At 44.2% G+C, this 24,395-nt stretch overlaps 2 protein-coding genes across 2 annotated transcripts; one reads left to right on the top strand and one right to left on the bottom strand.

Moving 5' to 3' along the window:
* Positions 1-1,500: 1,500 nt before the first annotated feature.
* On the bottom strand, positions 1,501-15,817 carry si:dkey-70p6.1 (uncharacterized protein LOC570575 homolog). Its single transcript, XM_027012770.2, has 7 exons — positions 15,549-15,817; positions 7,073-7,294; positions 5,749-5,806; positions 5,201-5,234; positions 4,086-4,654; positions 2,310-2,444; positions 1,501-2,131 (listed from the first exon to the last, which is right to left on the bottom strand). The coding sequence occupies exons 2-7, from the start codon at positions 7,204-7,206 to the stop codon at positions 1,571-1,573; spliced, it is 1,491 nt and encodes a 496-aa protein (XP_026868571.2). The 5' UTR covers positions 7,207-7,294; positions 15,549-15,817; the 3' UTR covers positions 1,501-1,570.
* A 1,726-nt stretch (positions 15,818-17,543) lies between these two features.
* Positions 17,544-23,937, top strand: zgc:100920 (uncharacterized protein LOC445241 homolog). The gene is made up of 6 exons (XM_027012771.2): positions 17,544-17,785; positions 20,874-21,011; positions 21,277-21,357; positions 21,951-22,148; positions 22,253-22,313; positions 22,770-23,937. Exons 1-6 carry the CDS (start codon positions 17,732-17,734, stop codon positions 22,781-22,783), a joined length of 546 nt encoding a protein of 181 aa, XP_026868572.2. The 5' UTR covers positions 17,544-17,731; the 3' UTR covers positions 22,784-23,937.
* Positions 23,938-24,395: the final 458 nt, after the last annotated feature.

Below are 24,395 nucleotides of genomic sequence, written 5' to 3'. Positions count from 1 at the left end.
ATATAATTCTGTGCATCTGAATAAAATAGGGAATAACTTTTATATCGATATAGTACTGTACTCTTAATTTACAAAAATAGTGGCACATTTTTCCAAAGCTTTTACATAAAGTTGTGATGTAAAATCGAATCAGGTTTTCCATAAGCAATTTAGATAAAGACATATGTTTATTAATAATCTACAATAAAATATCTGAGGACAGCTGTCTCGGTCAGGCTTGCTTTAATGCATATCTTTTGCTATTGGTTCTTCACTCAAATACAGGCTCATGCTTTACTCCCACTTTCCTTTGATACTGATCTACTCCTCATTACAGCTACAGTCCCTTTTAGAAAGCTATTCTTATCAATAGAATTGTGCTCATTTCTTTCATCTCCTTTGGAATTTTTAGAGTTCAAATTAAAAGTTTGACCCGCAACTCCGATGGTTACCCAAATGACCACTAACGGGTAGGATAGTGTGCTATCAAAAAACAAGTCTCTGGGCTACATATTAAACAGAAATGTTAGTTATTTGGGGAGATATGTTAGGATTGGGGAATTTGCCTGTTACTCTATAGGGTGCCAAATGTAAAAAAAGTTTTACTCTTTTTTGATGTTTAGCTCAATTTATATTTAGCACTTATGTTTATTATTTTTATTTTTTTTAATTATTATTTATTTAATTTTTTGTACAATTCTACAGTTGACTCTACAGCAATGTTTTTTTTTTCTGTTTCAATGAAAGGAAATGTCAGCTAAAAGAGAGTTACAAGCTTTTTACATCTGGCACCCATATTTTTCTCCTTAGCATATTGCCATTGAGTTACCTTTTTTTCCCTAGGCCTTTTAGCATCATTTTTCCACCGTGCTTTTAAAACCCGTTCAATAAGCAATTATGTTAGAACTACAGTGGTAGTGCAATGTGCGTATACCAAGATGGAGTATGACACATCCCCATCGCATCAATAGCATCCCCATTCAAGATTTGAGCACATGAGAAGAAATAAGAAATATCTAAGAAAACTCCCTTTTCCAGAATGCTGCTGTAAGGCATTGAGTAGGGAACTTCAGGGCTGAACATGTAAACAAAATGTGTTGAATGAGTGCAAAAGAAACTCTGCCCTTCAGTTTCTAAGTTGTCTTGTCATATATCTTTCCCACTCAGCTATGAGAGTGAGGACCTGTCAGAAAGAAATAGGATGAGAGAGAGAGAGAGAGAGAGAGAGAGAGAGAGAGAGAGAGAGAGAGAGAGAGAGCACGAGAGAGAGAGCGAGAGAGAGAGAGAGAGAGAGAGAGCGAGAGAGAAAGAGAGAGAGAGAGCACGAGAGTGAAAGAGCGAGAGAGAGAGAGAGCACGAGAGAGAAAGAGCGAGAGCGAGAGAGAGCGAGAGAGAGCGAGAGAACGAGAAAGAGCGAGAGAGCGCGAGAGAGAAAGAGCGAGAGAGAGCGAGAGAGAAAGAGAGAGAGCAAGAGAGAGCGAGAGAGAGCACGAGAGAGAAAGAGCGAGAGAGAGAGAGCGAGAGAGAGCGAGAAAGAGAGAGAAAGAGAGAGAGCGAGAAATAGAGCTTTGATGGGGCTTTGGCGCTCCCCCTACAGGCCAGTGACATACATTTCCATTCCATCATTAAAGGTGAAGATGGTGGTCGTGCTGGAGGTGGTGGAGCCCTGTTTGAGGTCGGGGATGCTCTCGTACAGGTTCTCCCCGGGGAGCAGCAGGGCTTTGGCGGGGAGGTGCTGCAGCTTGGGCGTGTGCTGGGGGGGTGGTGGAGGCGGCGGTTGGGGCGGCTGCTGCAACGGCTGCTGCGGCTTCTTCTTCTTGGGCCGGAGGGTGGCGCTCGTGTTGGGCGGAGGCCTGTCGCGCTTCCAACCCCCTCCACCCTCCATGGTCTCGTAGGCCAGGTCGGTCTCCTCCGTGCTGATGGCCTCGTAGCAGTGGTCCTCCATGGAGCCGGGGGGCACCCTCGAACCTTTGCCTTCCGGCGGTGCCCACGTTTGTGGCTTTACGACCACGTTGAAGCCGCCATCACGCTCGCCGCGTTCGGCGCGGGCCAAGGTCCGAAAGCCACTGATGTCTCTGGGGGCCGTGGGTGACCCAGGCATACCTCTCTTCTTCTTGCCTGGTTTACAAACCTTTGAGTACATATCTGAGATCTGAAAGACAACACGCAAAAGGTGCACAAAAAGGACCATTTAGCTCGACATGTCCATCACCGAAGAACTGAAGAGGAACCGTGTGCAAGTCTTGATGGCTCGCTGAACTTATTTGGTACGTAACAGCTGAAAATACGTTTTATCTGAGAAAAGTATGAATTCTGCAGTGCTCACGTACCCCAGCTGCAGATGACGCCATGCTGTCTCCCATATGAGGACTCAGTGGACCCATGTGCTTGTGTGGGAACATGAGGTCATCATCTTCTGGAGGCTTCCATATGTATTCCTCTCCATTTCCAATAAACACTGCCTCCTGATTAGCCGATACACAGGACGATCTAAATAAACATGCTTTCCAGGTCTGGAAACGTGTTTCTGTTTAAACATTTCATTATTGCTGGCTAAGATGACATCTGGGTCAAATCAATTCACTAAAATCCTCATCAATGCCTTAGACTTCATAAATCCATATGTGTAAAGACAAGAATACTGCAAGCCAGTCTTATTACAGTGGAATAATGCTGAATCAAAATTCCTTAAATGTAATTGTGAACATTCCAGAAATACTACACTTTTCAGGTCATTTATTACATGCTTCAAGGTTATTACATGAAAAGAAATGTCTAAGGACATTATATTTAATATTTCATTTGATCAGTAATTTATCATTAAACCTTAACTCCCTAAAGGGAGTTTTGTGGCAATTCATCTTTGATGCAGTGCAGTGTCTTTCCTCAGCATAGTGAGGAGGGGTTTTTCTTTCCCTCCTACTAAAACAGGACAAGTGACAAGTTCTGTTCATCAGGACAGGTCAGACCAAAGAAGCGCCACCTCCAAAAACGCACTTAACAGAGTAGAACAATCAGAGCCAAACAATCTGTGGTTCAAAAAGCAGTAAAAAAGAATAAATACATTTGAAGAGTCAGCACAAAGACACACCTTCTTATCTCATAAAGCCCTGCTGAATTTCACCAGAAGGCCTCTAACAAACAGAATGCTCAGTGCTGAACAAACTGAATTATGGTCAGTTAAGACTTCAGTTCAATTCACCAGAACTGACTGCGACGTAATGATGATTTTTTTAAAACTGTAGCGAGTTCACAGAGTTTAGAAAACAACGGTTTGAGGTGCGTGCCAGAACTGCCGTTTCCCCCCCAGCTGACTGACTGGCTCATCTAAAACCGCTCAGTGGATCTAATGACATGAAGGACACGAAGCTTAAGGAGTTTCTCCCAACCTGGCAGTGGGGAGGAAGCTGTGGACTCCTGCTAGCTTTGCGCTTTCTCCTCACTCCTACCCAGAGAGACATGGAGAGGGAGAGGGATTCCGTTGCACTGCTGTTTCAGTCTGCCCTACCCTGGCAGGTGAGCAGTGTAAAGAAGCTTCAGAAGAAGGCGCGCTGTACTGTACCGACACTAGGTCTGAATATTTAAGGCAGCATTAGCATATCATAGTGGCTTTCATCTGCGAGACAATTCCCTTTACCTCCTGCACACAATTCCTGGACTTGCATTTGAGTGATGGGTTTGCAAGCATTTCGGTCCGACTACTGGTTTCTGCTTGTTGCATCATCCTGGTGGCAGAGGGCTTCTGGGTATGCCTCAGTAGGCATTCTAAGCGGACTGAACGCTTGCTGGTGTCTGGAACTAGAACCGTCTTCTCGCAGAAGCACATAATTAGGGAATATTTGCCCTACACACTTTTAATCCATTCTTGTGTTATGGGAGAGAAGGCCTTGAAGTCTCACTTAGGTATGAGTGTAAGCAGTAGGTAAGTATTATACAGAGCTACTGTGCTAGTAGTTAACTGGAATTCACATAATCTTATGTTTTATGTTCTTTTACATTTGTGCACAGCAACTTATTCATACGTGTTTATTTTAAATCCATAAAATCATCTTTTTTCCCACAGCGAATGCACAGAGGAAAGCTTTGCCATGGGTTTCTCTACCTACCTTAGGGAAGGACGGCAGGTTGAAGGCCTCCATGTTCTTGCGTGGGATCTTCTGACTATGAGGGTGTGGCGGGGGCGGTGCCGGATGAGAGGGCGGGGCATGGCGGATTTCTCCGCTGTTGTGCTGCTGCTGCTGCCCGAGCCCCTCCTCTGTCTCTGTTCCGTTGTCTTTCTTCTGCGCTGCCTTGTCCACCTTGCGCACCTTCCTGATGCAGGCGTACTCTGCCGTCTCCTGGGCCTGCGGGGGTGGGTTCACCACCTGGGGGAGGGTCTCTGGCTCCGGAATGCTGCCCTCCAGTTCGTCGCTGTCCGGGTCGGGCGGGGCCGGCGTGTTTGCGGGGACGGCGGGCGGCGCGGGAGTGTCCGTCTCTCCTGCGCGGCCCCGCAGGGCGTCGTCGGGACAGCGGGTGGGGGAGGACCGCCGCCCCACCTCAGCATATGTGTGCTCACCGTCCTCGCCGGACGGGATCTGAGGCAGCTGGCGGCCCTGCGAGCGCAGATCCGAGTTGGAGCGCCGGCTGGGAAGCAGTAGGAGGTCCATGCTGGCGGGACGGTTCTTCTTCGAGGACTCTGCCGAGAAGACATGCATTTGTTACCAAGGACTTTGGTCCCACAAAACCCCACAGACCAGAGTTTGTAGTTGTAGCAGGAAGAGTAAATCATGGCGGGCTAAACTGCAGAGGCAAAATGGTAGCTCAGTGGTTAAGGTACTTGACTTGTAAGGTACTTGACCTTGTAATAAGGTTGCTGGTTCAAGCCCCTGCCAAGTTGCCACTGTTGGGCTCCTGAGCAAGGCCCTTAACCCTCAATTGTTCAAGTTGAGCTCAGTAATAATTGTAAGTTGCTTTGGGTGAAAGTGTCAGGTAAATGCAAAGACGAAATGGTTGAAGCCAACCCTCCCACAGCGGGACGTCTATGTGAGGCCCTACTCCACAAGAACAGAGAACTCGTATCCCAAAGAGAAATGCGTACCGTCCCATGCTCAGACCCTACATCCGAATTCAAGGCCGATGGGTGACATCAGTAACGCTATGAAGCAGTACAAGAAGTGAATGTACATACTTTTGCCATTGCAGTTGAGTCTGTTCATCTCATGGAGCTTGGTGTCTGACTTACTGATGGAGCGCAGCTTGGACTGCCGCAATATACTCTAAAAGCACAGAGAGCAATGTCAGTGTAACGGTCACAAACAGCCTGGCGAAGCAGGTGAGTATTACAGTATTATGAAGTGCATTACTTTAATAGAAGAGTAGAGAGTATAGTCTTACTGTAGAAAACAAGGATAAGGGTAAGATTTGTGTTAGGCAATTATATAGTCAAAACTATTTTTTTAAAGTACAAATTTTTTTACCATGTTTGAGACAAGCTAGGTTTTTTTTTGTTTGCTTTTTTTGGGGGGGTGAAAAACAATGTTTCATGGAGTCTGGCACTTCAAAGGGATGCCTGACTGAAGAGAATACTTTTCTCTGTGCACTATATCAACCAAAAGATCCAAGTCAAATCTTTTTTCAGTTTTCTTCTAAACGGTCTTTCGGTAAGACTGACTACAGCCTTTCAGGCAGTGTTCAGATAGCTATATTCTCACCTGTCAACACAGTCTAAAGCCTACCTAAAAAAAATCTACAAATCTACGTTAGAAGTAAGAGAGTGAAAGAGATGGGCACCATGTCCATGAGTCTGTGCTTTCTCTCCTCGCCAGAACCATTGTGATTCTTCCCCTTCCTGTTGAACACACAGCAAAAAGACAATGATGTTCCAGATGGCGGGTTATCAGGCCCCTAATGAACGGGTTGGGATTGGAGAGGACTACAGGCTTTTAGAGTGGTGGGTAGATCATTAGCAATGGGGATTAGAAGGCCTTGACTCTCGAGACAAGCATGGGACTCAGGCCAAGCCTTTTGCTAAGTCGCATAATGTAATTCAGCCTGGCTTTGATGAGGCCATTAGTGAAGTAATGTAACAAGCCATGATTATCTAAAAGCGTTTCCTGAATTTGTTGGTACAGGAGGGTATGAAACTGTCAGGCGAGATTGTCATGTGGCCAGAGTAACTCCATCCCCTCATCTCTCACCACCCTCACGGAGAGGTGTCCTATCATTCCAGATTTCCTTTCAAAGAAATGGAAAAATGATTTACGTTTGTTGGATCATGCAAATGCCATGATTCATTAAGCCTCCACAGAACACTAAATTGAAACATCTGAGGTTAGCCAGAATGCTTGAAAATAGTGTGATAGTGTGTTGACAGGCCTGTCACAGCAGTACTGCAGAGGCCAATAAAGAGCAATATAATAATTAGCAAATGTGCAACCCTGCTGGAGTCTAAATGCGCACATACCATCATTCCATTCCCTTTTTTGTGCTAATATGTTGTGAGATGATGCCCTTGATATCCTTGATATGCAATATATTCCTCTACAATCTGTCAAAAAAAAAAAGCGACTGAAAAAAGACTGACGCTGATATTTATGTCAGCTGCTAGCTATCCTGCCCTGAAGCTGGCATAGAGAGTCCCAACAAGGAAAACAGAAGCACTTGTGTGTAAGGACACAACCGTTCTCTGTGATGACGCTCCCATCGTCATCGTCATCATCTATGGTCTTAAAAAACATGAGAAAGACATTTGGGCTAAGCACTGAATATTAGCTTTGAGTGAGTCTGTGATATGAAATTGAACTTCCTTCTTTGTATTGTCCCTTAGCAAATCATTTAATTAACACAGAAGTACAAGACAGAACACATTCATGGATAAGTACAGCATAACCATGAATAGAGGGATGAGTGACCAGTAGGCATTTAGTAGTAATTAACAATACAGGATTTGTGAAGGAGTGTGCGTGTGTGTGTGTGTGTGTGTGTGTGTGTGTGTGTGTGTGTGTGTGTGTGTGTGTGTGTGTGTGTGTGTGCACATGTATGTGCAGTTCTGTCCTTTCGTCGCATGCCTGTGCTTGGCAGGCCTTGGAGGATGGGAGCTCCCTCTACCACTCACCTCTGGCAGCCCACACACAGCACGACAATGAGGATAGTGACCACGAAGGCCGAGGCAGCGGCGATGGCACCGAGCAGCAGCACCTTGCCGTAGGGAGGAGCCGTGAAGTTCACCCCGTCCTGCATGGAGGCCATGTGAGAGTGCTCGCACCGGCTGGCTCGGTCCCTCTCCGTCGCACGCGCGTGCACTCAGCTGGGAGCCTCGGCACGCACTCCACGCGATCTGAGAGGCAGACACAGGAGAGGCGCTGAGATCAGCGGCTGCTTCGCCGCTCTTTCGTTCCGGAACGTTCCGAGCAGCGCGGCAGGTGACGCGAGTCCGCGCAACTCTCTGTGTCTCACCGCAAGCTCTGTTACACTGCGTAGTGAGTGAATGAAAGAATAAATGAACGAATGAAATAATGATTACATTAAGGTAATGTTACTCATCGGGCCATCGCCATATGTGGATATACACTTCAAATCCTTGTGATACTGCATTCAACACGCAGGCCACTGAGTTCATGCCTCTGCCTTGCTGTCATGTAGGTTGGGGTGCACCAGGCCTTCCTGTGACCCAGACACATGAACCCCATCTCTCCGCTCACACCTCAGCCTCAAACCCCTCCTCCCATCCATGTCATTTCCTCCACCCCTACAACACCCGCTACACACATACACTCACACTCTTTCTCTCTCTCCACATGGTGGCATCTCAATAAATGATCATACACAAGTTGATCATTGTACAGAGAGTGTACAGAGAGCCCTGGGACTGCTCTCTCTCTCTCTCTCTCTCTCTCTCTCTCTCTCTCTCTCTCTCTCGCTCTCTGTGTGTGTGTGTATGCCTATACTCGTATTCTCTGGCTAATCTATAGTGCCTCCCTTCTCCTTTACATACCAGCTGGAGATCTCAATGATTGGTTTGAGAATCGAGTTCTGAATAGGTTTCCCATTCTGAATGGGCCAGTTGACATATATTATGTACAGTCTTTATTCGTAACTATAAGGCTTCTTATTTCCACCCATGCAGTAATAGCTATATGAGTATTACAGAGCATCCTGTGACAGCTCTTGACTGAAAAGCACTGTGCGTTTGTATGTGTGTGTGTGTGTGGGGGGGGGGGGGGGTTCGCTTTCTTCGCCTGTCTGCTTGTTTGTTTATTGATTATGGTCTAATGTGGCCACGTGTTTGAATCATTTGGCTCTTGATTGGTGTAGTATCAAGGGAAGCCGTGAGTCACGACAAAGACTAAAAAAATACTTCAGTGCAAATGTGAGCTCAAGCACAGAAAACATAGAGGAAAAAAAGACTTTTACTCGCTACCTTTCACAGGCAAGCAGAAAGACACCCAAACGTGGAACCTGTCAGCAGGTGCTTTTGGCACTTACACACTCAGAGAGAGCCGCCAACTGCAATCGTGATCCTACAGCGTAAATCGTAAAACACCGAGAAACAAAGGACCCGCGGCCGAGTCTCTCGCATGGCGATTTCACCGTCTAGAACAAACGCATTTCATTATAGTGCTCTCTGTCCTCAAACCTCTTACCTTTCTGAAAGCACTGGGAACATGTTAGGTAAATGAAGCCAGATATGATACAGAATAATAGAGATTGGTTATTAAATGCCTTAAAAAGTGCCACAAAGGTCAAAGTTCAGGCTCTACGGTTTTATCACCCAAACTGATGGTGTGAACTCCTTTATCTTTCTTTATTATTCTTTTAATCAAGCCCCACACGAGCACATAACTTAAAATTTCACCACTATATTACAGCAACTCTGAACACACTGGCATGAAATATTACCTCCGATAGTCTCCTGCCATCTGTGTTTCTCTCGGGGATGAGAAACCCTCTTCAGTTTGAGTGCTGCTTATCTCCTCCACGTCCACACACACACAGACACAAACACACACTCGACGCCCTTGGTGACTGTTGCCTACAATGTAGGATTTCCACAGCGACTGTGAGCCGGGACACTCTGAGCGGACATGTCCCAGTAGTCCTTGTCTCCCTCAATAACTCCCCCAGCAGGGAGGACATTATTCCTCTGCTTCATTATGGCACTCTAGCACAATTCGCTCTTCTTTTTTTTGCCGCGTTTACACAACACTCCACAGCAGACCTGTGCCTCTGTTCTTGGTACCTACAGGCAGCAACTGTGTTCCTAATAAGGTTATAAAAACCAAGAATTATGGGTATTGTAGTTCTCGTACTGGAGCAGAAAGGGAGAAGATTCAATATTACTCACAGCAACTTTCTATTTTCAATTTTCTGCAATTTATTTTAAAGAAATATGAGCATTCCACTGTAGAACTGAAACAGTATTGGGACCACCAGGATACGTAATTCTGGGTGACCTGCGGTTCAACATCAAATCAGACATCATCTATTCACCTACACCAGTGTTTCTCCACCCAGTTATTAGGATGCACCAGACAGGACAAATATTAGCTCTATACCTGCTCCCAGCAGTACACTTCTACCAAAAATGATTCAGATGTGTTGGAAAGAGGGCCAAAAATGCGAACCCTCCGGTGGGTCGGTGGTGATCTTCACCTAGCATCTACAAATGAATGTCAGAGAACCCAGACTCAGACATAAAGACGGTGAGACACGTGTGTGTGTGCGCGTACAGCCTGCGTGTGCACATGGATGAGTGTGCATGTGTGGCAGTGAGTGAGCGCCATCAGGAACGGCTCCGCTGTGAACACACCAATAACTCGAGCAGATGGAGACCAAGCATCTTCAGCAAGCTTCTGCAGATCCAATTTCACAGCCGGCTCCTGCACAGCAGGCATGTGCCAGGCCTGGACATGTGGGCCAGCCCAATCCAGCCCTGGACCTGCACCGGAGAAGCACCATGCGGAACACAGCATCGCCAGCTCTTCTCTCACACTCAGCGGGATTCCAATTTAAAGACAGGTGATGTGTAACCCCCACGACCAAACAAAACACGTGACAACAGGACATGTATCTGGCCTTCAGGAAGGAGTGAGGAGCGTACACCCCAGCAGCCTCCCAGTGGCTGCCAACTCCTCGATGCTAATAAACACAGGCGGCTTTGCCACCGAATCGCTTCTATTAGGCCGACCTGTCTAATTACTCTCGCAGGTTGGTTACTAGAACCTGCAGAAGGACATTTCGACCTCCAACCCTCAATTGGGGGGGGGGGGGTCCTTACTTTCAGTTTAACCCTGCACAGTGCTGAAGATACCACTGCTGAAGATACCACTCTGTGCAGGACATATTGCCTCAGAGTGGCCAACAGCTGCATCTGGTGGCCATTTGCTCAACCCCCCCCTCCCCCCCCGCCCCCCGCCCCACCCCGCCCTATGCACACTGAGCCCTATAATCTCTTGTTCTTCACTCTTTCACTCCCTCTCTCTCACACCCCCACCCATCCAGTTCTCTTCCCTTGCTCCCACACTTTAACCTCCTATATCACTCTTTCGCCCGATCTCAATCTCTTTCATTCGCTCTCTTTCACTCTCCCTCTCTCTCTAACAGGAGTGACACCTTGCCCCTGCAGTGCAATCACCAGGCCCCTGAGCGGCTCTCTCTAAGCCTGCCAATCTCAAGCGGTACAAATAGAATTCCCATAACTCACCCACACACACACACACACACACACACACACACACACACACGCACACACACACACACACATCCCTCCCTCCTTGGCACTAACAGAGCCTCTCCCAGGCACCATAACACACCACTACATACCTGGAGCTTCCTTATAACTCTCTAATCCCCACCCACCACGCACACCCACCACTGTCAGAACAGGTTCAAATATGCCTGTGTTTGTCCAGGCCTCTGTATACATTAGCACGGCCTGGGAGGACAGGATAAGGACGTGGAGGAAGCCAGAAGACCGGCGGCCTTGCCTGTGAGATCAACCGCACTCGGCAGATGGGACTTTATTATTTCCACAACACTTCTTCAGAAGCTGACGGTGGTACTGGGTTGCCTGATAGCCTGATTAATCAGCAAATAGCCATTCTGGCCTCCAGCTTAATTGCACAGTCACGGCTGAGTAAGAGCCAGAATCCTTCTCCTGCTGCGCTGCCTGGGCCTCTACTTTTAGCTTCCATTTGCAGTCCTGGGAAAAAAGCATCTATTCGAGAAAGACGGAACATTTTCAAGTTTAATTGGTCCCAAAAATATGCCGACAAAATAGCAAAATATGTGAGGAATTATGGAGAATAAACAATGTGGAGCATTCCCCTTGAACGATAATCACATTGCCTTTGATTCATTTGATGACACAGTGCTACTAGAGATGGCAGGTCCTCTATGGGACCTTGACAGCAATTGATGCAAAGAAGAATTTGTTGCATATGTAAAAAGTTTGTAGTAAATCTTTACTATGTACATGCAATACTGCACATACTGAATCTGTAGGTGAAGTGGAAACTTTATTTGAAAGGACTGAAAAACAGCTATTGAATATTTTAATAGCTTTCAGAAGAATCACTGTGATGTCCCTCTTTTCATTCCTGTACCCCAATGATGCGCGGAATGAGCTTCGAGTTTCTGCTCCCCTGGTACAATGCAAACTGATCGGATGGACCTATCTGTGCACCCTCAACCAAACTTTTCTAACACGGCACTGTGAGCCCTGTTCCCTGGTGGCTGCCGCCGGCAAAAACCTCCAATATCAAAAGCACACACGCTCACCAGGAATCTTAGAGGACCATCAGCATGTCTGAAGGGCAGTGAAATAAGGGCACTGGCACATGAATAATGTTGCTCAGCTGGCTGCAGAAATTCCCCCTTTCTGTTCCATTCCTTTAGCTCATGTGCAGGAGTGAAAAATCAGATCATGTAACAACAGCAGAGCTTCAGCCCAGAGTCACAAACCAGGTTCCATTTCCCTGCCAATTACTGGCCTGGAGAGAGAGAGAGCGAGAGAGAGAGAGAGAGAGAGAGAGAGAGAGAGAGAGAGAGAGAGAGAGAGAGAGAAGGGAGATGAGGGAGCAGCCAGTTTTAATTACTGTGAAGGCCTAGATTTCAGAGAGAGAAAGAAACTGGCATGTTCCCCCAACCCCCGAGACACGACTTTCTCCTCTCTCTCTCAACCCTTCACTCCCACACCTTCATCTCTCTCCCTCTTTTCCTCTTACCGACCCTCTGAACAGGGTCCTCCAGCATCAGAAGCAAGGAGTGGAGGAACAGCATCTCCTTTCATCTGAACAGATATGAAATAAATAACTGAGCAGCAGCAGTATGACTGTGTCTCATGAAGCCAGCTTGCGGACTGCCCATACCTTTGACAGGACATGACAAGAAACAGACAAATTAGGTGCGCCTTGTCAAAGGAGGTACTAAAGCTCTGTAAAAACTCTCCAATGATTTACTCAGACTGTCTTTGCCCCGTTCCTGGGCGGCGTTTTCATGCTTAAAAGTCAAGTTACTGATCACTCCTTCCTGACTTCCTGCTGTGATGGGAGTCCATTTTACTGGGAGCTAGTCTGCACGCCAGCCAAGCACGTTACTGTGTGAAATCGACTCCTGGCGTGTAAACGCTTGCCTCTCAATTAGCTTGGGCTAAGCACCCTGAGACAATGGTGGTGGTATGATGTGTTCTTGAGCTGAGGCTTCCCGCCTTCGGTGGGGGTTATCTGTTTCCAAGCATGGCTTGTCACACTCATGCAGACACGGCTAATGGGACATTCAACCCACCACATCACGACAGACGAAGCCGACATACCTTTTTGGACAATGATGTTAAAGACATTCTTCCACGATATGTTACAATTATGCCTGTAGCTGAATTGCTGTTCGCTAGTCATTAACTTTTATCAATCAATTTTAATTCCATTGACCCACAAAAGTGATATTCAGCACCATAAATCATCTAAGATCTGAATGAACAACAGTGTAAACATAACTGGACACCCTGACCACACATCCTTGATCAATTGGTAAGGACAAGGATTTATTGCATGTCTATGCCTAAACATACAAATACAAAGTTCAGAATTATTGGACTGCTGAGCCAAGTCCATGTCAGTTTGCCAGGCTTGCAACACTAACAGCTATAGAACTGCAAAATAGAAAAGCCAGTTCGACTCTGAAAGGCTCACAGTGGCAGAAGTGGGCCCACACAGACGCTGAGTGGACGTCAGATCCCTATCTGATTCTCTTCTTCTCGCCTCTTAACCTTGACCCAAAGTCAAGCGCACTGACCAAACTCTCACACACACAGACACTTAGTCAAAGCCCCTGATGCTTCTTGCAAACCAGCATGTCAAACACAAGGCATTCCCTCTGATCTCCTCCCTAGTAGAGTCTATTAAAATGACCCTTCAACAAAAGACTAACCAAAACAAGGGCTAAAGGAAATGCTAAAGACCCACACAGAGCACCGCATCAAACAGCCATTCTTAATTCTGCATGCAACTGCAGCCTTTCATCTTAATATGTTAATATTTTAATCTTAATAGTGTTATCCCTGCATGGGCACACACACAGTGCCTCGCAATTCCACCTCTCATATTATTGGACCCCATTCACCAAAGGCAGGCAGCATGACCATGTTTTGCGCTGCTTGCATTCAGGGTGAACTCTTGTGGAAAGCACGTGTTCCACTGGAGCAGTTCTTCCAGTGCCAAACTGGGCCTTTGAGGGGAAGTGCACCTCCCTCCCTTATCACCCAGTGATAGGAACATGTGCTCTCTCTCCCATCTGCAAGATCAGGAAGTCATACTTCCACATCAGAGCGACAGTGAATTGTCAACAGGTTAGCAAGTCTACAGTGCAGGGAGGTGTCTTGCTTCTATACACCGCTGTCAGGAGCGTTTAAAGTGTACTTTAGTATGAACTGCGGTATGTAAGTAGTGTGTAACTGCCTCCACAGACATGGGATAGGGCTCTGTTCATGAAGTGGAGAAACACCACTCAAATGAACATACTAGAGGCAAAGGTGCTGGTTCCCGCTAGGATAGTGTGGTGCGCACACACGATCACCCAGGCCTGCTATGGCAGTTTCCTCCTCTGCTGCTGCAGGCTATGTGCTAACAATTACAAGTCCACGTTCAAGGCAGAGTCTCCACATTAGCTGGTCTACCTACCTGGTAATATTTCATGTGCACAAACACCTGCAAGGAATGAATTCATCATTTTGTCATGACTTTTCATACAGTAGTATCCACTTAGGAAGAATGAATCCTGAATTAGGCTTCTTTGGAAAAAAAGATTTCACCCAGGGAATGTTTTTAAATCCAAACCATTCTCTGAACTTTTCAGTTAGGTTCCCCAGGAAATAGACTATGCGTCCTTCTTGCATCTGACTTTGGACCACACATATATAACTCTTCACATCACACAAACACTTGGTGTCACATCTGCCTCATTGACAAGGGCAGGCTGTTTCTCCTTCTTATCCCCTTTAGCAGAGGAAGAACATTTCTTCCAGTCCCCTCTGATCAACAGCCTTCTCCAATGTTTTCTGAGTCATTTTTTAAAAACTCACTCACTCACACTCTCTCTCTCTCTCTGTATCTCCCTCCCTGTCTCTTTTAGATCTCATGTGTGTGTGTGTGAGCGTGTGTGTTCCTGCCCTAAGGTCTATACGTAAATTTTGCATCACGAGCTGCACCTCACTTACAGCTTTGCTCTTCTGATCCTGCCACGTATAATCGACAGACCTAATAGTTTGTGTGGACTGCGGCACTTCAGTCACCTACAGACAACAGGTTAAAGGCAAACCAGGCACCGCATCTGTGGAGAACATCAGCCAAACCCTTGTCTGCTCTGTAGGCATAGCGCCACAGTCATCGCGCCGCCGATGGTGTTTCGGACTACGAGAGTAAAGCGTGTATTAATTATTACTGCCGAATTGACAGAACTAAACACATTTGCTGTCACGCATGTGAAATGTGACGGTCTGTGGCGGTCGCAGTCTCGTTCTGCGCTCCTTTTGGCTCGGTAAATAATCCAGCAAGATCAAAGTCAAAATGTAGCTACGCGCAGTGCAGACGCGTCTCCAGCTATCTTTGCAAAACCCAGAGGTTTCCGCCGCTATATGATTCTAAGGGGCAAGCGATAGAATGAATCAACTCCATAGCTGCTTTGTTAATTGATATCACTATTGACCGGAATACTTAACCAGAAATGTTTACAGTTACGCAGAAAACAGCTGTCTCGTTTTCTTTTCTTCTTCCTTCTATATGAAAGGTCCTTCGCAAATCATTTAATTGGTCGTCGAATCACAAAGGGCAATGCAGATACACTGGATGTTGCACACGTGTCGGCTGTTTTAGACAGTGACCGGAGTCTCTAATATACAGTGATCTAAACGCTGTGAGCAACACAGTAGTTATATTAGGATCATACGTGTCTCTTCTTTAATAAATAACATAAACGTTTGTTAGAACCTTATTGTGCAGGTGGCAATGAGGCGGTGAAAGGCTATGTAATCGTACAAAAGAGCCAGACGCAGACGCAGGCTCAAAGCACGAGCCTTATGCCAGGAGGCACATACTCACTCAGCTTAGAGCTTCAGGGGGCGCGTCGCAGCGCAGCATCCACCTTGCTGGCCTCTCGCTGCGGCTGTGTTCTCGGACTCCCGGTCGCACCCCGCAACTCCGCAAGCATAATCAATTATCTGCGACGAGCTCGGAATCGTGTGCTGCGGGAGACGCGCGTGTGGCACGGCATCTGACATCCGCATCGCAACCTCTGACCGAACCCGTCGTTTTATTTACATTCAGCTTCTCTGGCACGGCAAAGGCAGAAGGCAGGCGCTGTGTCTGGTACGCTCCCCGCCGCTCTGCTCTGCTTTCCACTGGCGCTCAAAGCCTCCTCGTCGCGCTCAGCCCAGTCTCGCGCTTCGGCGACGGTACCATGTGATCGCGCGGTGCCCCAGCCGCTCCGCTGGCATCGGGCTCCTGCGTCGCGCGCCACCCAGTGACACATAGAAGCGCTGCAGGAGTTAGACATGCGTAGACATAAAAACATGCGAGTCTGTCTGTGGTGACAAGTGGTCACACTTGTGTTTTCTCAGAGAACACAACGAGCTTCTCCCCTTTTTCCTTTTTCAGGAGTCGTAACATTTAGATGACGCGCACACTTCTGAACAGATACTGTCAAACTACCACTCGTTCTACATTGTTTAGCTGCACAGAGGCCAAAGTGACCACGCCTTTATCTACATTACAACTCATTGAAAGCAATGGTTCATAAAGGCAATCAATATTTTATCAGTGTATTGATAGCAATATATTGATTACTGTGTTAGGCAGCATCGCAGCCTGTATTAGTGTATTGCTTTGCTGACTCACTGCTGCTCATGCTGCATGCATTACATCTGAACACTGCCCTGGCACCTGCAGGTAGGGTTGGGCACAGGGCAAGCCAGGGCACGGGAAGGTGTAAGGTTGTCAGTGAAAATTAGATGGTAGTCATGTATCATGCCAGCAAGGTGAAGAACCTTCACGAATTAAAAAATGGAAGCTCAGCACAAAATAAGACTCTTAATTTTGCTATGTCCATCTGTACATGCACAGGCTTGCCATTCAAACACCCCTCTCCACCCAAATACACACACACACACACACACACACACACACACACACACACACACACACACACACACACACACACACACACACACACAAAACTATTTTCTTGGGTAAAATAGTGCCTGGCTGGCAAGGCATTATTAAAATTCCAGTGTTATCCCCTCACACACCTTATCATTGTGCAAAACATTCATCACATCTTGGAAAAGATTGTGTGTGTTGGGGGGGGGGGGGGGTGTTAATATAAGGATAGAATACAAACAACTATGACATTCAGGTTCTAGGACTATAGATAAAGATTCTAAAATATGCACAGTATTTTGCAGAGCCAGTGCTTGTAAAATGTTAGATACAAACCCTTATCTGTCATTTTAAGTTGCACATGCATGATTAAAAATCTCTACAAGATTAAAAAAAAACAAACTCTGTAAGTGGAAAATTAATTTAATACCTTTCTCTACAGTGTTATGGGCTCATCCATAAGTTAGGAACGTTATTTTTTGTAAAGTTTGCTTCAGCTAAATGTTAAACCAATTATTTTGCAATTTAAGCGAGCTATTTTTTAAATGGTGCAACTGAACAAAGAGAATCACTGCATTTACAGAGGCGAGCATGTAAGCGGTTTTTCAGTCTTGGAGGATGAAAGTGAGTATTATTTTGGTATGTGTCCCCATTCACAAGGCCTTAATGAATGGTAATGCTTAATTGTAGGCGAATCATAGAGGTTTCATGTAAAACTTGCTTGTGAATTGTGCGCTGGCGTGCAGCTTCACTACATCCATGTCTGAATCCACTGAGCTACAGATTACCGTCTGTGTAAATAATGCTTCCACATTAGTAATCCCTCAAAGGCTCCACCTGCTGTTACATGTTCTTAGTGCATTGGGCGAATGCCCTCCGTTCCTTCCTCCTTATGTCCAAAGACACAGCCCCGTATATTCCCACCCAACCCCCGCCAACTAAGCTTCTGTTTTGACTCGCTCGGCTACCAGAACATACAGTTAACACAACAGTTGTGCGCAGAGCCGTTTTAGTGAATTTAGCACTTGATGAAAATGAATATAGTGGATTAATTATTCCGATATTCACATTTGAAACAGCCCTGACTACTTATTTTCCGCGGACCGTTGCTTTTGTTGACGAAGAGAATGGTGTGCTGCTCCGGGAGATGTACGCTGATCTTCTTGTGCACTATTCAGTTGGTAAGCCGAGGTTATGGATGCGTTCAAAAACATACGTGCGCCTTGGTTGTAGTCGTATACATAGTCTGTAATTAAGACAGTGCCGCACCAAAAAAGTGTTTAATTACAGGCAGCCTGTTTCAACAAGGCTGAACACCCTCGATAGCTAAATTATATTTAGAATGTAATCGGTTATATGTGTGTTATCGTGCAGACTGCGTTTTGAAGCCTTCACTGCTTGCAGGTCATTGTTTGAAACGAGCGCACGATTGTTATTGTCGCTGTAGCTGTGAGTTCACCGGTGACTGCACATCAAAAATACTGTAGCTGTAATTACAATTGCTCGAGAGTTTAAGTAACCTAGTGTTAATGTGCATTTCAATAATATGATGGATAGTTTAGTAACATAGATGAGACATACAAAGATTCTTATACATTTGCCACAAAAAAAAGTAATTTAACTTTATTCGTTAGTTGAAAATCAAATGTTAGTTGTAATAAGTAATAAAAAAGAAGAAAAAGAAAGTAAATAAAAGGTTTTTAAAGAGATATTAGCCTACTATACACATACGCAACTGAATGTTCATAGATAGATAGATAGATAGATAGATAGATAGATAGATAGATAGATAGATAGATAGATAGATAGATAGATAGATAGATAGATAGATAGATAGATAGATAGATAGATAGATAGATAGAAAGAAAGAACTTTGTCATTGCACAGAGTAGTATAGCATTTACTAGACATGCATAGTGCAAGATGTCCAGATTGAGTAAAAATAATGTTGTATAGAACATACAGTTAATGTGTTTGTGCAGTTTGTTGATCCGTTTTATAAGACTTTATCGTCTATCAGCTTGTTTTAATTAGGTTCATGATACGCTGTTCATATGGTGAAATAAAAATTCTACTTACATCCTGCTTTGCTTTTGACAAGAAATTTCATGAGAATTTGACTTGAAACAAAAGGCAGGATCTTGAGAGATTTAGCTGTATTCCACCCAGAGTGATTACAGACTATTCATTTGAGAATCTGACAGTTAAATCATTCACATACTGGTTTTCAGTCCATCAAGTTAACTACTTCCTCTTATATAAAGCATTTCACCTGGCACTACACATGGAACCAATAGGCTGATATCCTGTCAGATTAGAGTCCAAATGATGCTAGACGCCAGACTGCAGAACTGATGTCTGCTGATATTTCTCATATTTGATGTGATTATATGTAATTCATGTCATCCATCTATTGATGTATTGTCTTTCTTTTTTATTTATTTATTTATTTATTTGGTTTTGTTCATTTATTTGTTGTGCTCCTGTTTGAAAGGTATGGAAATTACATAGCTATCAGACATAGTCTACATGCTTCATATATGCCATTTTATAGTATGGCCCTAATAATTCTGACAAACTGTACCTACTGTAGTCATCCCCTTCATTTACATCCCCCCCTCTCAAAAAAAAAAAAAAAAAAGTTGTTCCCGTATATATATCTTCTCCAGTTAGCATAGAGGCTACAAGTTCTGTCTTGGAAACTACTCTGTCTTTGCCAGTCATGGATCCAATTTCACACATTACACCTGAAAAAACTCCACAGCAAGAGACGCTGCAGTGTGCTAGTGTGGCTCATGTGCCTACAGGGGAAATGGTGTGTTATTCAAGACCAGATAACCTGCACAGATAACCTAACCTATAGATAACCCAGCCTGATTGAACGTATGAATCTTTTTTTTTTGTTAAACACCACAATTCGTTTTTGTGAATAAAAACATTTAGAACAGACAACCATACTTGTTCAACTAGGGCAGTGGAAATGAGTGGCAGCATCATCTCTAAACACCAACTGCTAATTATTCTGTTGGTTTCTTCCAATATGTATTCTGCACTTTCTTCTCAGGTTGTTCATTGTTGCTTAATTTGTCTAAAAATACAGTATTTTACACTATAGCATAGGGAATTGTTCCCCAGGTGTTGATCTTTTTGTATTTGTAACAATTTTTTTTTTTTAAACAACACGTTATGAGTGTGAAGTATGACTCAATGTCACTGTGTAAGTTTGGCCAAGTTAGGAGACTAAAAGTATTTACCTGATGGTTTCATTGGTTAGAATGGTTGTACAAATAATTTGCTACAGCAACATGAAAGACATGCCAGAAATTCTTGGTCTTTGTAGAGTCACATGGCAACAGATCTGCTGTCAATTTTTTACAGGGCATAATGGGAAAGAATCAGAGACTATGCATTCCGACAAAGAGTTTTTAATGTGGATTCATTTATGAATCAGAAATATGTGTCCAATACAACTGCCAGGCAAATGCAACTGCCCTCACAGCATTCAGAGGCTGATGTCTCACCATCTACATTTAGTCTTTTATATTAGGCCATTCTCATTACTAACTGATTCTCAACAAATGCATTTATGGTTACCTTAATATGTAGATTCTGGAGTTTGTGTGACCGTCAACCAGTTTGCTTATTTGGCCGACATTTGTTGTGATCTGTCAATGACAGAAGCAGGGTGTAGGAGATGGACCCAGTGTGAGAGAGCAGCAGGCTGTGGTTTTATCATTGCTGGGCTTTGTGAAAGGGAACAACCCCCACCCCCATGTCCACACCCATCACCTCTCATATGAGTAATCAAGTGTCTGATCTCAAAGGAAAACTGTGTTCTCTTTCTAACTCTCTCTCTCTCTCTGTCTCTTTCTATCTCTCTCTCTCTCTCTCTCTCTCTCTCTCTCTCTCTCTCACTCTCTCTCTCTCTCTCTCTATGACATGCATTGTAGCCCCTTGGCTGTGTTACCTAGGCAACCTTGAGCGAAAAGCTAGCTGACGAATTTTTTTGTGGATCTCTGGAGACCCAGGAAAGATGGGGTCTCAATGATTATAGTGGTTGGGACATGTGTCAGTCTCTCTTCTTCTGGCGGCTGGTGGAAGGAATGGGTGTTGCTGTTTCAAAGAACTGGGAACTTAAAGTTAGTTTTTACTTCTATTCAGACTAGCTCAATCAATCAATCTCTCTCTCTCTCTCTCTCTCTCTCTCTCTCTCTCTCTCTCTCTCTCTCTCTCTCTCTCTCTCTCTCTCTCTCTCTCCCACACCCCTAGATCACTGCTTTGGAGAGGCAGGCATTTGATTTTCTGGGCTATCAGTGGGCTCCCATCCTGGTCAACTTTCTTCACATCATTGTGGTCATACTCGGACTGTTTGGGGCCATCCAGTACCATCCCCGCTATGTTGTACTTGTAGGTATACATTTACTTTTATGCCTTGCTGATTTGAAGCATTTTGCACAGGATATTACCTAGTAAGAATCATTAAAATGTCTGGGTTTTATATCTCTGCAATGAGTCAGGAAGAATATGTTATAAGAATCACACATCAATTGTTTTTCATTGGCAGTGCAAAGAAAGAATATCAAAGCACTAGCAGATACAAGTTGGTATGGCAGGACTTAATATGTACAGAGCAATTTGAAGTGAAAATTGCATACATCTTATTCCCTTCCAGTACCTAGTCTGGTCTATCCTCTGGGTGACATGGAATATCTTTATCTGCTGTCTTTACCTTGACCTGTGTGGCCTATCTAAGGTAACTGTCCCAACTCCTCAGTACTTACATTTGTGGCATATAGCCGACTTTTTTCCAATTACTAGCTGAGTACCTTAACCGAGTACCTTGGCATGGTGACAAATTTACACATCTCTGAATGTCTCATTCACCTATAATTAAGGCATTTCTAACATGTTTATAACTATTTTTGGATATGAGCTATATCCATAGGTAGCTGGCAAGTTGTGCATGCCTTACCCACCTGTCTCTGTATTCCTGAACCTCTGTTTGTCCTCATACTCCTCCCAGATTACACACACACACACACACATACACACACACACACAGTCTTTAACCAACAGCAACTCGTGGTGGAAGTCATTACATTGAAGTGCATTTACAGTAGGTTGTGATATTAATGGGTAAAAATGATCAGGATTAAAGCCTATAACAAGACATCTGCTAATAGCATAATGAACAAACATCACTGGTACATCCTTAATTTGGGCAATTTGTTGGATAATTGTCTTTCTTGGAGGAATTCACTTGTGCATGTTAACATGTGGTATCCTGGCTTGTAATGCACTTTATAATTACCACTTACATCGATGTACCCCTGTTTTGTTATTTAGGAGAGTGACTCCATGGCTCTGGGACTGTCTTCCCATGGGTCCTGGTGGAAGGACAACAGTCTGGGCTGTGAGAGAAGGGACCTTCCAACGGCTCAGTGGCCCAGCGGGGACAGCCCCGCCCTGGTCTCGGCCCTGGGCTGCGTGCTGGAGTACCAGTACATCGAGGTTCTTCACAGCGCACTGCAGCTGTTCGTTTCTGTATGTAGAATGTGCAAAGGCTTCAGGTTTTTCAGGGTTCTTGTAGGCACATGTGCGCAGAGTTACTGAACCGTGAACGATTTTCTCTCTGCGCATACCCACAGCTGCTGGGGTTCGTGTCAGCCTGCTACATGGTCAACATCTTCAACGAGGAAGAGGATGCTTGTAAGTGGATGCTGCTAGCAAAGCCCTCTGTGTGTGCTGCCCATCTGCTGCGTCTCCTCCTAGATATCAGTTATATCATCATGACACTACTATGAAATACTGTTTTTTATTGTTTTCTGAGTTTTCAACTGATTTCGCTGGTAAATATTTACTCATTTCAAGCCTTAATAGACAATGAGAATTTCCTCTATTCCTATAAAATTATGAATGCCAGATTACTTTAAAAACTAGTTTTTGGTTTTATTCAGTGATGGAGATACAAACAATGTGTAAGATTGTGCGTTGTGTCATTGCCTGTTAATGTGAAGAGGGGAAAATGACTGACTGTTTGCCAGTAAAAGTACAAGTGTGTGTGTGTGTGTGTGTGTGTGTGTGTGTGTGTGTGTGTGTGTGTGTGTGTGTGTGTGTGTGTGTGTGTGTATAATTTTTTTTACTTTCACTATCTTTTTATTTCAGACCTATATAAGTGAGGAGTGTCTGGCAAGCGAATATCAAACAAAGGTTGGAGCATTAAGAAGAAAAGAATAGGGAAGAATGGATGGATACATTTCTCAGACATAAAAACCCTAATGGCCTACCTCATAACCGCTGTCCAAGTCATTACTCATGTTTGTGTTTGTGACCCACTGGCAGACCTAATTGTACTCAACTGTACTTGGTATCTTGCTATGTCACAGACAGCCTGTGACATCGAGGAATAGTGCTCATATCTAAGATTTGAGCACAGTTTCCAGTGTATATTGGTTTATTGTTTGTGACTCATCCGTCTGTGACTAGTCAGAAACTAGTGACTCAGAAAACTGAGTCACATGATTTTGTACGACAACTAGCATAGGACAAGTATATATTTTTGGAGCTATTTTGAACATTATGCCTTTTAAAAACATTTTTGAATATATGCTTCTGTATGACATTACTTCTTAATGTTTACAGAATCAAAAGATCAACTAATCCTGCATCTTCTGAAAGAATAAAAATAACACTTCATTATGTGCGCATATGTGTGTGGGAGTGCATGTGAGTATTGTCTCATCAATATAGAGAAAGACTGGATTCTGTATAGTGTCAGAACTTCACATTTTAATCACATTTCTAATATGTAAATAGGACATTTATTCAGCAGTTATCACATCTACTAACTATAATATACCCCAGATTTTGCAAATATTAATGTATGCTTGCCATAACTTTATCCATGTTTTTTCTTTGTAAAAGTAAGTGTTTGTTAACAAACCTTGCAAATTTGGTGCCGTTCTTTGTATCATTAAAATCACATGAACACACCAATGTTTAAAGTAATAGTCCAGGCAGAAGGTTTTTGTAGTATGACACAGGAGGGAAAGTGTCATTGAAGTTCACTATACATGTAAAGCTGTGCACTTATTGGCTATATCTAGTGGTAAACACTTATGATGCACCTGCATTGATGCACTGCCAATTACACCGGGCTGGTTTCATGACAACCCTTTGTAATTTAATTACTGATTATCTTCAATGTGTAATTTCATTATTGATAGAAATATGCAAATAACCATTTGAACTGTCGATGTTAAAATGTGAACATTGTATTTCATTTAAAGTTGCCAATTATTATTATTGTGTGTATTTACTGTAGGTCTGTGAAGTGGATTAAAAAGTATAATTTGTTCTAATTTGGTACAACATGTTTACATATTTCTTATAAGAAAGGTTGAAGTAGCCTATGGACTCCACCTTAGTGTTTTAATACCTGAAAAACAACGTGTGGGCTATAAATCCTACTGCCTTGTGCAGTTAAGAGCATTCCCTGCTCTGACACATCCAAAGGGTCTGATACAGAGCAGGGAAAACCTGAAACTGCAGGAAAGTGGAGCCCCTGGTCAGGAGCAGAAACTGTGCAGGACAGTGGAAAACTTGGCCAGGAGTTGAAAACCCTGTTGTGGGCTCGCAGGCCACTCAGATAGGGCATAATCTATATTTTATTTACAAATGTCTTTGGAATTTAAAAATTATGTGAGGTTCAATACATACACTCCCTTTCTTCTTACCTACTCCAGTTTCTCTCTCAGCAATACACACAATCATTAAATAAATATATTTGTT

Source organism: Electrophorus electricus, chromosome 23, assembly GCF_013358815.1.
Source record: "Electrophorus electricus isolate fEleEle1 chromosome 23, fEleEle1.pri, whole genome shotgun sequence".
NCBI lineage: Eukaryota > Metazoa > Chordata > Actinopteri > Gymnotiformes > Gymnotidae > Electrophorus > Electrophorus electricus.
The sequence above is the reverse complement of the archived record's forward strand: the minus strand, read 5'-3'. Positions and strand labels throughout refer to the sequence as shown.

Bases quoted from the DNA above. Each gene is read 5' to 3' on its own strand.
- si:dkey-70p6.1 (XM_027012770.2), bottom strand. From the start codon at position 7,206: ATGGCCTCCATGCAGGACGGGGTGAACTTCACGGCTCCTCCCTACGGC. The intron at 4,655-5,200 runs GTAAGTCAGACA...TCTTCTCGGCAG, and splicing joins GTCCAAGCTGCGCTCCATCA to AGTCCTCGAAGAAGAACCGT. The intron at 2,132-2,309 runs GTACGTGAGCAC...GTTGTCTTTCAG, and splicing joins TGGCGTCATCTGCAGCTGGG to ATCTCAGATATGTACTCAAA.
- zgc:100920 (XM_027012771.2), top strand. From the start codon at position 17,732: ATGGTGTGCTGCTCCGGGAGATGTACGCTGATCTTCTTGTGCACTATT. The intron at 21,358-21,950 runs GTAACTGTCCCA...TTTGTTATTTAG, and splicing joins ACCTGTGTGGCCTATCTAAG to GAGAGTGACTCCATGGCTCT. The intron at 22,149-22,252 runs GTATGTAGAATG...GCATACCCACAG, and splicing joins CACTGCAGCTGTTCGTTTCT to CTGCTGGGGTTCGTGTCAGC.